Below are 17,161 nucleotides of genomic sequence, written 5' to 3'. Positions count from 1 at the left end.
TAAAAATGTAAACGCGAGCAATCGATAATCTCCTATGTAACTTGACGGTACCATAAACGCCGATTACAATATTTTATAAAAACATCGTGCAAAAGTAAAAAACAATTCTAATTTTTAAATTGCTACAATTGTCATTCACTTCTCGACTTTGTCCCGATAATTATCAAGAGTCACGTAAAGTTTAAAAAAAAAAATTGGCTAATGTATTACAAAAATTATTTATATACGGAAAAAAATCTAGAAAACTGCTGTTTGAAATCTACTTTCACCGATACGTTTCTTATTCGCGTTTCGATCAATACAAGAGAATACACATGTTCGGCGATAACTGTTATAAATTTAACGAAACTCTTTTGAGGTTTCTAGGGGTATGGCCTTATGGAAGAACACAGTGTGAACGTTTTCGTGCAATATGCATCTGTATATTACTTATATCTCACGTGATTGCAGAGGTAATTTTATAATTTGTTTTTATTTCATTCTAAAATAAGAATGCTAAAGATTTGGAGCAACTCGTTAATTGTTTCGAAATATGCATAAATACGTTGACATCTCATAAATTATTTTAAATCTCTTCAAGAAAAGTTTTTCAGGATTGTATAATTGTATTATAATAATACAATTCCTCTCCTTTGCTCCGTTTTATAGCATATAAATAATATATAGGGTATCTATAAAATTTGTTCTCATCCTCTATATTTTAAAAACAGTTCAAAATTATAAAAAACCATTAAATGTATTCGATCATTTCAAAATATTATACTCTTTCCCTTTCCAATCACTTTGAAAAAGTAATATTTTAAAATGTAGAAAACATATTACACATTATACTCGTATTTTCATAATTTTGGATCATTTTTGAAATATATGAGATGAGAAATAACTTATAAATATCCAGCATTATATAGAAGAAAGTCGTCCTCAATACTGACTTTTTGATTTCAAATTGTATTTTTTAAAAAGAAGAACTAAAACTAAAACTTTAAAAAAATAAATTCAAATTAGAATACATCATCCAACAGATGACGTGGCAATATTTATAATAATATTTCAAATTTTGTAATAATTAAATTTTTCGTAAGATAAACTAAAATGTGCATCTGATGAGACAGACATAATGCTACATTTTCCTTTTCTATTCCTTTTTCTTTAACGTAAGTCATATACAGGATGTTTTAATGGTTGTCCCCATGCTTTACCATAAGAGATGACCTATGAACTACACTTTTAATTACCTAAACGCTTCTTACATGACAGTCCTTACATTAAGACTCACCCTGTAGAGAAAATATTTACAAATTACTGTATATGAGGATTCGTATGAGTCTTTCACTTTCATGTAAAACATTTTTGACGATTTACACAAATACTTACTCCGAATACGGTAAAAATTGGGCGCAACTGTGATGCAACAACGTATAAGAATCAAATTAGATTTCTAACTTAATAAATAGATCTAATGTTGTTTTATATTTTATCCTACACGGTTTTATTACTATCATATAGTCTATCTTGTTACCAGGTATGCTAGTTTATTTTATATCTCGTGTTTATGTTAAAACCGCATAATAAAAAAGAGAAAAATATAAATAAAACACAGTTTTAGGACACTATAAATATATAAAATGATCTATTATCTATATAATAATTATTTATTATTTAAAGCATTATCTAATGTTAGACTGATAAAAAATTATTTCATAAATATATTTATTGATAAAATTTAAAAATATGTATATTTGTAAAAATTCATTCTGTACACATAGCAATAAATAAAATATTAAATAATAAATAGATAGTGATATTGTTAAGTGCATTTAACGTATGTGTTTTTATAGTTTGGGCAACTTATTATAGCTGACTATAGTGTAAATACCATTATCACGATTTTGTCGGATGCTTTTCAAGCTTTTTTGGAACTTGTAGTCTTTAGCGCACTTTTCTTCAATACTAAGGAAGTATGCGATTATAATTAATAAAGCCAACTTTCACAGAAGATTTTTATACTAATTTGAGACTCCGTTTAATTTAACTTTCTTTTAATATAGTTAAAACGTATGCTGGAAGAAGTTATTAATCATCGGCAAATGTTGATAGATTCACAGGAAATTAAAATACTAGAATATTACGTTCACCAAGGAGAAAAATTTGTAGTTACTGTGATATGTAATGTTAGCTCTTTGATTATATAAAAAACATAATAGAACATACATTATTCAGTTATTTGTAACATAATATTACTCTTGATTTTTTCTGCGACTAGCATGTTTTAACTGTTCTTTACACATCATGTTTTAATTGTCTTTTGCATAAAATAGGAAAAAATTTGTAATGTATGTGTATGACATGATATATCTTGTATAATTTAGGGTTGCTAATGTTCCTAGCACTTACATTCGTAATAATCGGAGTGCTGCCGGATATTTTCGATTTTCTTCGACCATTAAATGAATCACGTACACACAATTTATTATTCATGAAGGAGTACCAAATAAATATCGGAATACAGTATTATTTTTTTTTCTATTACACTCTTATCAGTCATGTCATTGGTACACTGGCGTCAACAGCCTTTATTTCGATCTCACTATCGATAACTTTACATTGTTGCGCAATATTAAAAATTTGTAGGTAAGAAGAAATGTGAATGTTTCAATATTTTCTTAAAATATGACAAAATAAAAATAATTGCTTTTCTGGCACAGCTAAATAGAAACTTAATGTTATCAGTTATCAAACAGAAAACTTTGTGGACAATAAGATAATAGCGTGCTCCAACAAAAGAAACGAAATCGTCGGAAAAATAATTAGAATAGTAGAACTTCATCAAAAAGCAAAAAAGTAGGTATCTAATGTTAAAACTATGACAAAACTGTTCTTTATTTAATAAAAGTTGATTTATTGTTTTCAAGGCTTTGTAAAAAGATTATGACAAGTTTTACCGTATTTCTTCTTGTTCTGATAGTGATAGGCATTTGTAGTTTTGCTATGAATTTATATAGAGTAAGTAACTTTCTTTTGTTTACAATATGTTTTGTACAACTTATACGCATAATTAATATTTTATAAAACTTAATCGTTTCTAATGCAGTGTAAGATGTGTATATGTACACATACAAGATGAGCAAAATTATTAAACCAATAAAATGTATCGAAAACAAAACATTTGTAAGAAAATGTTTAACAACATTGTATGCATTGGAAAAAAAAATAATGCTAACATTTTTGAAATAATAAATTTTTCAAAGTAAAAATCATATAAAGGGTTAATACCATTTTTATAAAATAGAATTATATAATCATTTTTATATTATGTAATTCTTCTACTTATTTTGTACAAAAAGGAGTAAGATAGAATTATCCAAAAGATAATAATATATGCTTTATTCTGGCACATGTTTTTATAACGTGTGTGTAAAGTACCTCCTGAAATTTTTAACTATTGTTTTCAATAATTCCACTTTAAAATTTTTATATGCAGAATAATTAGAGGAATCATAAATATTATGTTAAAAATGTATATAATTAAAATATCTTTTTTTTTCGAAATGTTTTCTTGGTTCCATACTTTTTGCTCACCCTATCTACGTGTGTACGTATGTGTTTAAATTCATGTAACACTTGTATTCAATTATATTCTATGTAATTCTTAATTACTTTCATATACAATTCTTATTAATATGTTAATAGGTGATGAACGCAATAAAACGCATACATGATACGGTTGAATTTCTACTAGCGATATGTTTTTTTATGGGATATGAAGTATTTCTTTTAACCTCGTCTTTTATGGGACAAATAGTAATAAACCATGCTGACGAGTTATTTAATGCACCGTATGTAGTATTCCTGGGTACAAAATTACGCTGAAACAAATTTGTAAAATCTGTACTTAATTGTTTTGCATTGTTATTGATAATTTTTTAATATTTACGAAAGTAATATTTAAGTTGTAATTTTCATCTAATTTTTCAAAATGTCTAAAAAACAAATTTGTTTATTTAAAACGTGCATCACAGTATACATGTTACAGTTATTTATGGAACTATTTAAATAACAAATAAATTTCATATATAAAAGATTGAAAATTTAAAATCTCAGGTGGCGTAGTAATGTGCAGACACACTAAAGAAACTGTAAGGAACATGGAACATGTTTTCTTAATTTAACATATTGAACTGTTCTTCAGTCCGTGTTCCCTGTTTATTTCTTTTATTGTGTCTGCATCTTTCCAAGCAATAATATGTAAACTTAGAACTATTAAAAATGTTAAACATAAAGCTGAAAGAGCTAATATATCGGTCTGAAGTAGTATTTTGTGGTAATAAACTCTTTATAATGTTTTAATATGTACATAAACACCGAGATTATTAAATTACCCGTTAATTTAATTTGTGACATTAATTATTTCAACTTCAATTAAGGATTACGTTTCAAGATAAACGAATATAAAACGCGGAGTTCATGGAGATTATAAAAGTCACACAAAAATTATTATTATGTATCAAGATCAGCCGCAAATTACTGCAATATTAGCTCCTGTAATTTTTCGAAATACAATATGTATACATGATACACTTTTAGAGAATTTCTAATTACATATATATTATATGCCACGTATATACATGTATACCAAATTAAATAAAATTTTTTCTAGATACATGTCGTTTTGGTACAAAGCACCTGTAACAATACAGAAATCGTTATTGTTTATAATGCAAGTCTCCTCAAAGCAAATGGCGATGAATATTGGCGGTATATATGCTATAACAATGGAATCTTTTACCTCGGTAAGATAACACAAATAAAGAATGCAAAGACATCTCATCCACGTTACTAGTAAATTATTTGTTCTAGATCACGAGCACGGCAATATCCTTCATGACGGTATTTTACTCCTTACAGTAGTTCCATGATTTAACGCAGAAGAAGTAACTTATATTCGTAGTAATTGTAAACGCATGAAAAAAAATTTCTATAGAAAAATAAAGTAGGAAGATATAATTTGATTATGTGAATCATTCTTTGTGTTATTCATTCATCAATAAGTAATACTTTATTTCATTACGCATCGCTTCTTTACTTAATTTTCAAAATATTCCACACGTAGCTAATTTTGACGTATTCTATTTATAAACTCATTTAATTATTATGATATACAATAATTTTGATATTTTATTTCTTTCTATTCCTTTATATCTAGATATACTTCTTGTTAATATTATCTACAAAGTTTCACAAGTAATTAGTTTTGGACAGAATTAATTTTTGTGATAAAACAATCTATCGCACAGTACGACAATTAAATTCTCGTAGTTATTAATACAATAAAACTATGAACGCTTTTCATTGAAGATTGTCGGGACTATAATGAGAGAAAACATTCGCTTATAATTACAATTTTTAACTAGTTTATATGAGTGCAATTTTCTACTAGGTTGGTTCATACTTTCGACAATTGTTTTATGGCTGGTTGATACATCTCCAGATAAACAATGTAGTAAATTATCTAATAAAAAAATGTCTATGTCACGTGACAGTTTTACCTGCCTCGCCACTTCATTCCCACGTCTACGCGAAGCGCAAGGGTGCGCATATGATCGGGCCGGGCACTAAGCGAAAGAGCGAGATCTCCCCCGGGACTGAATCGCGTATATTATTTTGTTTTGTTTATTCGCGGCTTACTTTCATGTTGAATAAAACTTAATTCTTCACCACTTGATTTCGTTTAATAATATAACAAGTTTATTACATGCTGTCGTAAATATAGTCACTTTAACGAATGCGTATACGATCACACGTCGTTATGACAAGCGCGCGCATCTCGTCTCGACAACGTTTAAGGGCAGCCGCCCTGGTTCGGAAGGGATAGCATGGTGTGCTCAATTTGCAGCCTTCTTTCTCTAAAATCTGCGCTCTCTGTCGTTTTTCTGCCTCTTATTCCAGAGGGCTGCCAACTGTGAAAAGTTGAAGTATTTCACTTTCTAAAGTCTGTACACCTGATATAACTGTCTTTGTCGGACGTTTTCTATTTTCACTCTGTCTCTTTTCTTGTAGATAGTTACCGCTGTAAATAAATGTTATTAAATACAACACGACACGAAAGACTAACTGCGCTCATTGTAAAAAATTAATAAAAATTAAACAGTTTGTGTAAAATATAAAGATTAATAGTATTTAATAATAAAATAATATTTGAAATAACACTACAAATATAAATATCGTAATAAATTTTACGATAATTTTAATAATAAAAAATAAAGTTCTTAAAAATTTTAAAAACAACCATTGATATACAAGAATTTTTTCCAAAACAAGAAATAAATAGAATTATTAAGTCCACAAATTGTTACAGAATTTTTTGTAAATAAGAAATTATTGAAAATTGAAGATATTGTTTCATTAAGAATGAAAAGAAAAAAATAGTTGAGATAGTTAAATTAAATAAAATAAAATAATATTCATTGATTTTATGCTTGAGGTATATGTTGCTGTTTTCGAATGAACTGACTAAGACAATCTCTACCGACAAAATGTGTAGAAATAAGTCATTATTTTTTATGCAGGTTTCATGATAAATATAATAATTTATTATACACAATTCTTATATTATACAGTTTTTAGATACACATAATTATTTATTATTTTATACATTTCAAAGTTAAAAAGCTAAGAGCTAAAAGTTCTATTTGATTTTTTTCATTTTTTTCTTGTTTTTGGTGACGTTCGACACATTGCATATGTTTCGTCCAGCCTTCAATTACTGTAATAATGAAACAAAACATTATTGTTTATTGTATATACCAAGAATTTCGTGGCACATTAAGATAGCAAATTACTATCATCAGTAATCGTTCAATGTTGTTCTTACCTTCTAAATCGACCCTGGTGATTCTACATCTATCATACATTCCTGTATATTCGATGGATCATCAGGGCTGACGAGTAACTCGGAAGACTGCATGTACATTTTCGTGACGGGAAGCGGAAAATCTTCGGCTATGACTTTGAAGTCCATATTACTTTCATTGTCACTAAAATAGAAAACATAAATGTTACTTTGATAATGTTATGCAAAAAAAGGAATGTATTTTTCAGTAATTAATACATCAATTATTATTTATTCATGTTTACCTATTTTCCGTTTTTGGTAACAATAATGTTGGAACTGCACTCGGCAAAAGCGACCGTCTTCGAATGTCCATAGGAGGTCAAATCTTCTTACTTCTCACAAACAAATCTTCTGTGAAGTGTGCTAAGCGTATATTTGCTGAAAATTCAAATGACAGAATAATAGTTAAGTTAACTAACAATTAATAAGTTAACAATTGTCCTAGTTTACATCAAGCACTTGATGTGTGCTATGTAACTTCCTATTAAATTATTTTAATTTCGACAATATGTATAAATGTATACATGATATGTACATTTAATTATCTTGAAACATATTGCATCAGTTTAATGTACTATTCTTTAAAATTATTGCAAAAGTTAAGATAATTAAATAGAAAGTTGTTGGTTAGTATGTATATCAAGTAATTGGTGTTAGGTTAGGTTGCTCTATTAAGATACGAATATTTACAATATTTTCTATTGGAACAGTATTGGAATGTTGTGTGTGTGCCTGTGTGTGTGTAATACAAATTGTAATGGAAATAATGTCATTACAAAAAATTGGCTAATAATATTTAATAAGACTTACCATTCTTAATATTTTTCGGCATAAAACTCTCTCCGATTCTCTGAATTCAGCCTTCACGCATTACTGCATTTTCCGGAAATCGGAAAAAGCTTACTTGCGCCAGCAAGCACGTTTCGTTGCAATTTTTACACGATTTCACTACACAACGTACCATTTTCACTTTATTTTACAATAAAGTTTAAAAAATAACCTAAAAATACGTGTTGTTACTATGGACGCTATGAAGCAAAGGTGCTGAAATTGGAGCAATGACGCTGGCGGCGCTGGTATGACAGAAAAAGACGCAATGCACGCATTCGTACATGTGACAAAGATGCGACCATCTAGGTTCAGCAACTTTCCGACATTAAATATTTCATTTTTTCACAGTTGGCAGCCTTCAGGAATAAGAGACACTTTGCCGTGAAAAGGGGCGTGGTTTAGCCAAATTGAGCACACCATCGTTACTACGTCGTTATGACAAGCGCGCGCATCTCGTCTCGACAACGTTTAAGGGCAGCCGCCCTGAGTTCGAGAATGTCGCCGTGGAGTGACTACCCTGCGTTTTAACTTTTTATTTAATCCTCGACTTGAGAGAGGATAAACAAACGGTTTATACATATATTACCAAATTTGCAATATAATTTGTCAATTCACAATCCACACGTCTTTTTTTTTTATTACTCGTGTGCTCTGGTCCGTAATGAGAAGACGCGGGCTCAGGACAAGCGATATCGGTACCAAATTGCATTTTTTATAAAAAAAAAAACATCTGCGTGATAATAGGGAATCTCGAGGCGCGAGATCCCCTGAATTATCCGGAATTTTTCTTTTGTTTTATCGCGTGCCGTGTCGCCCGTCCATCGTCCGCTCTCTATAATACATACATTCGCACACACGTATGCATACGGTGGCCATATTTTCTTCGAGAAAATAAAAGACAAAATTTTAAGGCTTTATTCTTATATGTTTGTAAATTATTTTATGGTAGTTAAGAATCGAAGCATTTCAAAATTGTCTTGTGTTGTATATCAAAATAAAGCACTTTGCAACTTTCTTATAATTTTAAACTGGTTTGACTGCGTTGGAATAAATCATTTAAATTTGAAATAGGTTCAAAATAACAAAAAATAAATAAATAAATAAAAACCAATTCAATCTGAATTTTAATTAAATATATAAATATATAAGAAAAAATTATCTTTATGTATATATATTTATATTTTATACATTTTTAACAATGGTATTTATACACATATATTTTTTAATAAAAATAATGAGTTTTTTAATGTATTTCTGACGAAAATATATTTGTTTTAAAGAATGATGATAATCGATTAAAAAATCATGAAATTCTAAACAATTTCATAATTGTATTTTGAACAAATAATACCAGATTCAAAAGTGTTAACGTCAAGTTGGGTTTTTTCTCTACTCCATATATTATTCGTTATTGATAACATTCTCTTAGTAGGAGCGTTTGAGTCAGAAAAATATATAAACAAAATTCTATAATTTTTAAAATATTTTTTTTCTTTCAACCTCTAATTAAATTAATCGAATAAATTTGAAAAAGTGCCAATAGCAATTCAATGTATCAAGAATTAACTTCACTTTTTTTTCCGAGACAAACTGTCTTCAAATTAATACAGTAATTTTGTAAATAAAAGACAAAATTAAGTAATATGAAGAATACAATTTTTAAAAAAAGACAAAATTGAGTTTTCAAGACATGAATAAATCTAAAAGACAGCTACTTGAAATAAAGGACTGTCCTTTGAAATAAAAGACGGATGTAACCGTATGTATGCCTCGCTTTGTTACAAAATATTTTTGAACACACTTAACACTTTAAGAGTTACATAGTAACATATTTGCCTTTCCACCTTATTTACACAAGCACATACTCCAGCAAACGTACATATACGCACGAAACATCTTCATGTATGTAGGTAGCATATTATTATTTAATTAAAAATTTCAATATTACAAAAAACTAAAAAAATGGATTTAAAATTTTCCACCATACATAAATACATATAATAAAATACGACATTTCAAACTGTTGTAACAAAAAACCGAAGTTTCCCAGCTTTGTGCCAATTACAACTTTTGATAAGTGAGTCAAGAATTATGACATACTAGACATTTCAGCTAATTTTACAAAAGGCCAAAACTCACAAGAATTATATCATATCCTTTAATAATGCTTATAAAAAATTATATAATAGCAATATTAATTTTTCTTCAGAAATATATCAATAGCAAAAGAAGATAAAATTTATTATCTACACATATAAGAATATATAAGATACATAAGAATATGTAAAAATATATATATACAAATGTAAATTTATTACAACCTTAATTTGAACAAAGTAAAAAATTTTTAATTTTTTTTTAATATATTGAGCACTATTAACCCATTATATTATGCTTTATACGTATTTTATATTTACTTATCTCAATTCTAAAATTGTTAATTTTTATCTAATTATTTTAAATTAATGTTAAATAAATTACTTCTGACGTATATTCTTTATGCTGTAACCAATTGTGATAAAAACACAAATATGGAATACTTAGCATTTTTGACTAAACAATTCCAAAAAGAAAAGCATCTTCACTGTGTTTGCTGGGAACATATCTTGTTATTTGGACTTATCACCATTTTCATTTTTTTTTTTTTCCATAAATATCACATATGTAACTCTACACTTAATAAAACTGCATATTTTCTGCACATTATTATTTTTATTACAAGTGAAACTGAATATGAATTTTTGTCACATCATAAAAACACTCGCACCGTAACAGAGTAATTTGTAGTGTAACGTTCAACGTCTCCAACAACAATGAGAGTGTTTCGCGAGAAGACCGTAACCACGCTTGCGCCAAAGTGACAAAAAAGTGGGGGATATTATTTCACCCTTGCCTTGGAAAAAGAACATCGGACGAATATAACGTATAATTTGGATAATTAAACTTCTTATCGTTTTCTACGGAAACGTAAATGCAAGCAATCGATAAGCTCCCATGCAGCTTGGCGGTACCATAAGCGCCGATTATAATATTTTATAAAATTATCCGGCAAAAAAAATGGTAATAATTCTTAAACTGTTGCAGTACATTCACTTCTCGATGTTGCTTGCTAGCTATTAAGTGTCACTGAAAGTTTAAGAAAAAATTAAATGATGTATTAAATAAAATACGACAAAGAAAAAAATGCGCACATAGAAAAATTTACTATTCGAAATCTACTTTTGCAGATTCATTTCTTCTTCGCATCTTGGTCATTACAAGAGTATATACATGTTTGACGATAATTGTTATAAATATAATGAAACTCTTTTGAGGTTTCTTGGTATATGGCCTCATGAAAGAACACAGTGTGAACGTTTTCGTGCAATATGCATCTATATGTTACTTATGTCTCACGCGATTGCAGAGGTAACTTTATATATTTTTTTTTTCTTAATTAAGTTTAATAAGAATACTAAATTAACTTTAATAAGAATACTAAATAAATTAACTTTAATAAGAATACTAAACATTTAGAGTAACTTGTTAACTCTTTTGACATATATGTACGTTGACATCTTACAAATCATTTCAAGCGCTCTTAAAAAAAAGGCTCAGGGCTGTACATTTATATCGTAATAAATTTCCTCTTCTTTTCTTCGTTATATAGCATATAAATATACAAAATGTCTATAAAGTCTATCCCCACCATCTATATTTCAGAAACGGTTCAAAATTATGAAAAATCGTGAAACGTATTCGATCATTTTGAAGTATTATACTCTAACTTTTCTCAACCCCTTAAAAGTGTAGCCTTTTAAAATGTAGAGCACATATTACACATATTTTCATAATTTTGGATCATTTCCGAAATATATGGATTAGGGACTGACTTACAGAATACCCAGTATTTGTATAGAAACAAATCATCCCCAATCCTGACATACCTCTTTGATTTTGAACTGTATTTCCTAAAAAAGAACTGAAACTAAAACTTTGAAAACATAAATTCAAATTAGAATATGTCATCTAACAGATGACATGGCAATATTTATAATATTGTTTCAAATTTTGCAATAATTAAATTTTTCATAAGATAAACAAAAATGTAAACCTAATGAGTCTCGAAGTCGACATAGTCACTACGCTTTACTTTGTTATTTTTTTTCTTTAATATAATTAATTCATATACAAAATATTTACAAGTTAATGTATATGAGAATTCCCACAAGTCTTTCGTTTTGATATAAAACGTTTCTGACGGTTTACACAAATACTTATATTGTTCCTAATGCAACAAAAAGTGAACGCGACTGTAATGCGACTATATAACAATCAAATTAAGTTGCTAACTTAATAAATAGATCTGTTTTATATTTTATTTTACATGGATTTTACTATCATCCAGTCTATCTTGTTAATATCTAGTTTAATATATACGCGGCGTTTATGTTTAATATCGCATAATAAGAGAAAAATACAATTAAAACAATTTTAAGACACTACAAATATGTAAATTGATCTAATATCTAAATAATAATTATTTATTATTTAAGTCATTATCCAATTTCAGATTGATTAAAAATTATTTCATAAATATATTTATTGATAAAGTTTAAAAATATGTATATTTGTAAAAATTCATTCTGTACACACATAAACATAAATAAAATATTGAATAATAAATAGATAGTAATATTGTTAAGTACATTTAAAGTATAGATATGTGTTTTTATAGTTAGCGCAACTTATTGTAGCTGATCTTAGTATAAATATTACTATCAAGATTTTGTCGGATGCTCTTACGGCTCTTTTACAATTTTTAATTTTTAACACACTTTTCTTGAATACTACAAAAGTAAGTATGTAATTACAATTAATTAAGCCGAATTTCACAGAAAATCTTTACACTAATTTGAGACTCCGCTTAATTTAAATTTCTTTTAATATACAATAGTTAAAACAAATGTTGGAAGAACTTATAAACAATCGGCGAATGTTGACAGATTCACAGGAAATTAAAATACTTGAAAGTTACGCTCATCAAGGAGAAAAATTTATAATTATTATAATATGTAATGTTAAGTTTTTATTTATATATAAAGCATAATTGCATAGTAGAAGCATATATCATATCATTATTCCTGATATAATATTTTTCTTAATACTTTTCTCTCTCGATCACACGAAGCTTGTTTTAATTGTCTCTTACATAAAGTAGAACAAAAAATTAAACGTATGTACATAGCATATCTTGTGTGTGATTTAGGGCTACATATGTTCCTACTAGTTTCATACTTAATATGGGGACTGCTGCCGGACATTTTCGATTTTCTTCAGCCATTAAACGAATCACGTACACATTATTTACTTTTCATGAACGAATACCGAATAAATGTCGGAATACAGTATTATTTATTTTTCTTTTATACTGTTATTAGTCTTAGTATTGCTACAATTGCGACAATAATCGTTTTTTCGACCTTACTAACGATTTGTTTACACTGCTGCGCAATATTCAAAATTTGTAGGTAAGAACAAACTTATAGGAATGTGAATGTTTTAATATTTTCGTAAAATATGATAAAACACGAATAATCGCTTTCCTAATGACTAAAGAAAAACTTAATGTTATTAGTTACCGAATAAAACAGTTTGCGGACAATAAGATAATGGCATGTTACAACAAGAGAAATGAAATCGTCGAAAGAATAATTAAAATAGTAGAACTTCATCAAAAAGCAAAAAAGTAGGTATCTAATGCTAAAACTATGATAAAACTGTTCTTTATTTAATAAAAGTTGATTTACTGTTTTTGAGGCTTTGTAAAATGATTGCAACAAGTTTTACGATATCTTATCTTATTATGATAGTAATAGGCACGAGTAGCTTTGCTATAAGTTTATACAGAGTAAGTCTCTTTTTTATAATGTGTATTTTACAACTTATATACATAAATAATAGTTTAGAAAAGTTAACACTTTCCAATGCAGTATGAAACACACACACACACACACACACACACACACACGCGCGCGCGTACGAGCGCGCACACGCACGCACGCATATACACACACATGTGTATACACATACAGTAGAGTCTCCTTAACTTTGGCCCCCATAATCTTTGCATTCCTCAAACGTACTTTTACAAACACTACTATCATACCCCTTCCTTTTACAGAATACCCTCATCACAGCACGAGTCCATCAATCATCGTGTACTTGCGCGAGCAAAGTACACGGTGATTGGTAAACTCGTGCTGTGGTGAGGATATTCTATAACTTTTGCATTCCACTCTTATCGCCTCAGAGCCAAAGTTAAGGAGGCTCTACTGTATATATAAAGTCGCCTAATATGGGATAGGTTCCTAAAATGAGCGAGATTTCTGCTACATTAATAAACGCACGTGGTTGGTACCATCATAAACTTATTACTCTTGGGATGAAATCTATTTAGTGGAAAATTCATTATTAGATCATACATGCAGACGTTGAAAAAAATTTTTTTTATTGGATGTTGTCAAGATTTATTGAGATGAGTCGTTAAACTTGTTTATTATAAAACAAACAAATATTTGATAATAAATTCTGCATGCAGTAAAGTCATATTAATAGAAAAATACGGAATGTGATGATTTACTTAATTATAAATATTAGATTTGGTGATAGTGAAACTGTAAAGCGTGGAACTCATAAGATGAGACAGTCAATAATTCTTATTTATTATTGCAAATTCTGACTTCGAAAGCTTTCCAAAATGCTATAATAAAGTTTTTCATTGAAAACTTTCGAATTATGGGGCTCAAAAGTTATGGCTTTCAGTATTAGCACTGAGACTTTAAAATATTTCAAAGAGAACAGATTTTGAAAACAAATGTTACGTACAAAAGTTTTGGAGTATCAAAAGAGCCATTTGATTGGTTAATTAGATTTTGAGTCTGGAGCCTGCATAAAAGTAATAAAATAAAATTATGAAAAAATTAATAGTTTATGGGATTTTATACTTTATTCTGGCAAATGTTTTTATAAAATGTGTGTAAAGTATCTCCTAAAGTCTTAAACTATTGTGTCTTCGATAATTTCACTTGAAAATTTTTATATACAGAATAATTAGAGAAATCATAATGTTATGTAAAAAAGTGTATATGATTACAATATCTTTCTTTTGATATGTTTTAATGGCTCCATACTTTTTGTTCACCGTGTGTGCGTGCGTGCGTGCGTGCGCGCAATTCATATAACATTTATATCCAAATATGTTATCATATATAATTTTTATTATATTCATATATGTATAATTATTATTAATATGTTAATAGTTGCTGAACGCAATTTCATACACGCATGATACTGATGAATTTCTGCTAGCAACAGGTTATTTTATAGGATATGAATTTTGTTTTTTAACCTTATCTTTTATAGGACAAGTAACGATAAACCATGCTGACGAATTATTTAATGCACCGTATGTAGTAATCCTTAGTACAAAATTGTGCTCATATAAATTTATAAAATCTGTACTTAATTGTTTTGCAATTATAGTAAATTTGTTTATATTTACAAAAGTAATATTTAAGTTGTAATTTTTGTCTAATTTCTAAAACATTTCTGAAAAAACAAACAAATTAGTTCATTTAAAACGTATATTACAGTATACATATTACAGTTATTTATAAAACTATTTATACAACTACTATCGAGTAAATTCCTTATATAAAAAATTGAAAATTTACAATCTTAGAAGATGTAGTAATGTACAGACACATTAAAAGTGTAAGGAATATAGAACATATGATTTCTTTAACATATTAACATATTAAACTGTTCTTTAGTCCGTGTTCCCTATTTCTTATTCCTTTATTGTGTCTGCACTCTTCTAAACAATAATACGTAAAATTAGAACTAATGAAAATGTTAAATATAACGATGAAAGAGCCAACCAATATATCGGTTTGCAGTAGTAATTTGTCGTAATAAATTCTTTATAGTGTTCAAAGTGCACATAAACATCAGAATTATTAAATTACTACTCGTCAATTTAATGTGTGACATTATTTATATCAACTTCGATTAAGAATTACATTTCAAGATCGACGAATATGAAACGCGGAGTTCATGGAAACTGCAGATTGTAGAAGTCACATAAAAATTATTATTATGCGTCAAGATCCGCCGCAAATTACTGAAATATTAGCTCCTTCATCTTTATATTTGACAGTCTCATCGGTTTTAATATTACGTATTGTTCGAAAATTGTAAACCTCCATTGATATATCAAAATGTAATTTTTCGAAATACAATATGTATACATGATATACTTTTAAAGAATTTCTAATTATATATACATGCCACGTATATACCGAATTAAATTTCTTCTAGGTACATGTCGTTTTGGTACAAAGCACCTATAACAATACAAAAATCGTTATTGTTTATAATGCAAATCTCTTCAAAAAAAATAGTGATAAATATTGGCGGTATATTTGTTGTAACAATGGAAACCTTTACATCGGTAAAACAACGCAAATAAAGAATGTAAAATGTTATCAACATTATTAGCTTCATTAAATTATTTGTTCTAGATCACGAGCACGTCAATGTCCTTCGTAGCGGTAATTCACTCGGTACAATAGATCCATGATTTAACGCAGCAGAAGTAATTTATGTTCATAGTAATTGTAAATACATGAAAAAAATTTCTATAAAAATATAAAGTAGAAAAATATTATTTGATTATGTAACATAATATTCTTTGTGTTATTGATTCATCAATAAATAATACTTTATTTAATATTACAAATCGCTTTTTTACTTAATTTTTAAAATATTTTGCACAAAGCAAATTTCGACTAGACATTTCAGCTAATTTTACAAAGGGTCAAAACTCACAAGAATTGTGTCATATCCTTTAATAATGCTTATAGAAAAGTATATAATTGCAATATTAATTTTTCTTCAGAAATACATTAATAGCAAAAAGATAAAATATATTAATTATATATATATATACACAAACGTAAATTTATTACAACCATATTTTGCGCAAAATGGAAAATTCTTAATTTTTTTGAAAGTACTGAGCATACCTATCACTATTAACATTATATTATGCTTTAGACGTATTTTATATTTACTTATCTCAGTTCTGAAATTGTTAATTTTTATCCAATCATTTTAAATTACGGTTAAATGAATTACTTCTGACGTATATTCCTTACGCTGTAACCAATTGTAATTAAAACACAAATATGGAATACTTAGCATTTTTGACTGAATAATTTCAAAAAAAAGCATCTTCAAAAAAACTAAACCCAACAAATACAAAGTTACAGTTGTATCAGTATTAGTTGTAATTTCCCCCTCAATAATGTAACTGTTATATATAACATAGTCAAAAAATTATAACTAACATTTATATAACTGTGACTTTGTGTTTGCTGGGAATATACCTTGTTT

The 17,161-nt window shown here is 27.9% G+C and overlaps 3 protein-coding genes and 1 long non-coding RNA gene across 5 annotated transcripts; 3 read left to right on the top strand and 1 right to left on the bottom strand.

The window, feature by feature from the left end:
* The first annotated feature begins 283 nt into the window (after nt 1–283).
* On the top strand, nt 284–5,007 carry LOC113003716. Its single transcript, XM_039452484.1, has 9 exons — nt 284–452; nt 1,839–1,958; nt 2,049–2,166; nt 2,370–2,631; nt 2,731–2,841; nt 2,913–3,003; nt 3,691–3,836; nt 4,658–4,790; nt 4,858–5,007. The coding sequence occupies exons 1-9, from the start codon at nt 315–317 to the stop codon at nt 4,906–4,908; spliced, it is 1,170 nt and encodes a 389-aa protein (XP_039308418.1). The 5' UTR covers nt 284–314; the 3' UTR covers nt 4,909–5,007.
* A 1,694-nt stretch (nt 5,008–6,701) lies between these two features.
* Nucleotides 6,702–6,977, bottom strand: LOC120358465. The gene is made up of 2 exons (XR_005575412.1): nt 6,872–6,977; nt 6,702–6,763 (listed from the first exon to the last, which is right to left on the bottom strand). It is a non-coding gene; the product is annotated as an uncharacterized LOC120358465 (long non-coding RNA).
* A 3,684-nt stretch (nt 6,978–10,661) lies between these two features.
* Nucleotides 10,662–12,855, top strand: LOC120358458. Its single transcript, XM_039452796.1, has 4 exons — nt 10,662–11,131; nt 12,441–12,560; nt 12,660–12,777; nt 12,821–12,855. Exons 1-4 carry the CDS (start codon nt 10,994–10,996, stop codon nt 12,853–12,855), a joined length of 411 nt encoding a protein of 136 aa, XP_039308730.1. The 5' UTR covers nt 10,662–10,993.
* A 25-nt stretch (nt 12,856–12,880) lies between these two features.
* Nucleotides 12,881–16,505, top strand: LOC120358395. Of its 2 annotated transcripts, XM_039452584.1 has the most exons (6): nt 12,881–13,233; nt 13,341–13,451; nt 13,523–13,613; nt 15,025–15,170; nt 16,085–16,217; nt 16,288–16,505. In XM_039452584.1, the coding sequence occupies exons 1-6, from the start codon at nt 12,941–12,943 to the stop codon at nt 16,336–16,338; spliced, it is 825 nt and encodes a 274-aa protein (XP_039308518.1). In that variant the 5' UTR covers nt 12,881–12,940; the 3' UTR covers nt 16,339–16,505. The 2 variants fall into 2 exon arrangements, with proteins under 2 accessions (XP_039308518.1, XP_039308519.1); XM_039452585.1 differs by having other exon boundaries at nt 13,220–13,451.
* Nucleotides 16,506–17,161: the final 656 nt, after the last annotated feature.

Source organism: Solenopsis invicta, chromosome 8 (assembly GCF_016802725.1).
Source record: "Solenopsis invicta isolate M01_SB chromosome 8, UNIL_Sinv_3.0, whole genome shotgun sequence".
In the NCBI taxonomy this organism is placed as follows: Eukaryota; Metazoa; Arthropoda; class Insecta; order Hymenoptera; family Formicidae; genus Solenopsis; species Solenopsis invicta.
This window is presented reverse-complemented; position numbering and strand designations above follow the sequence as displayed.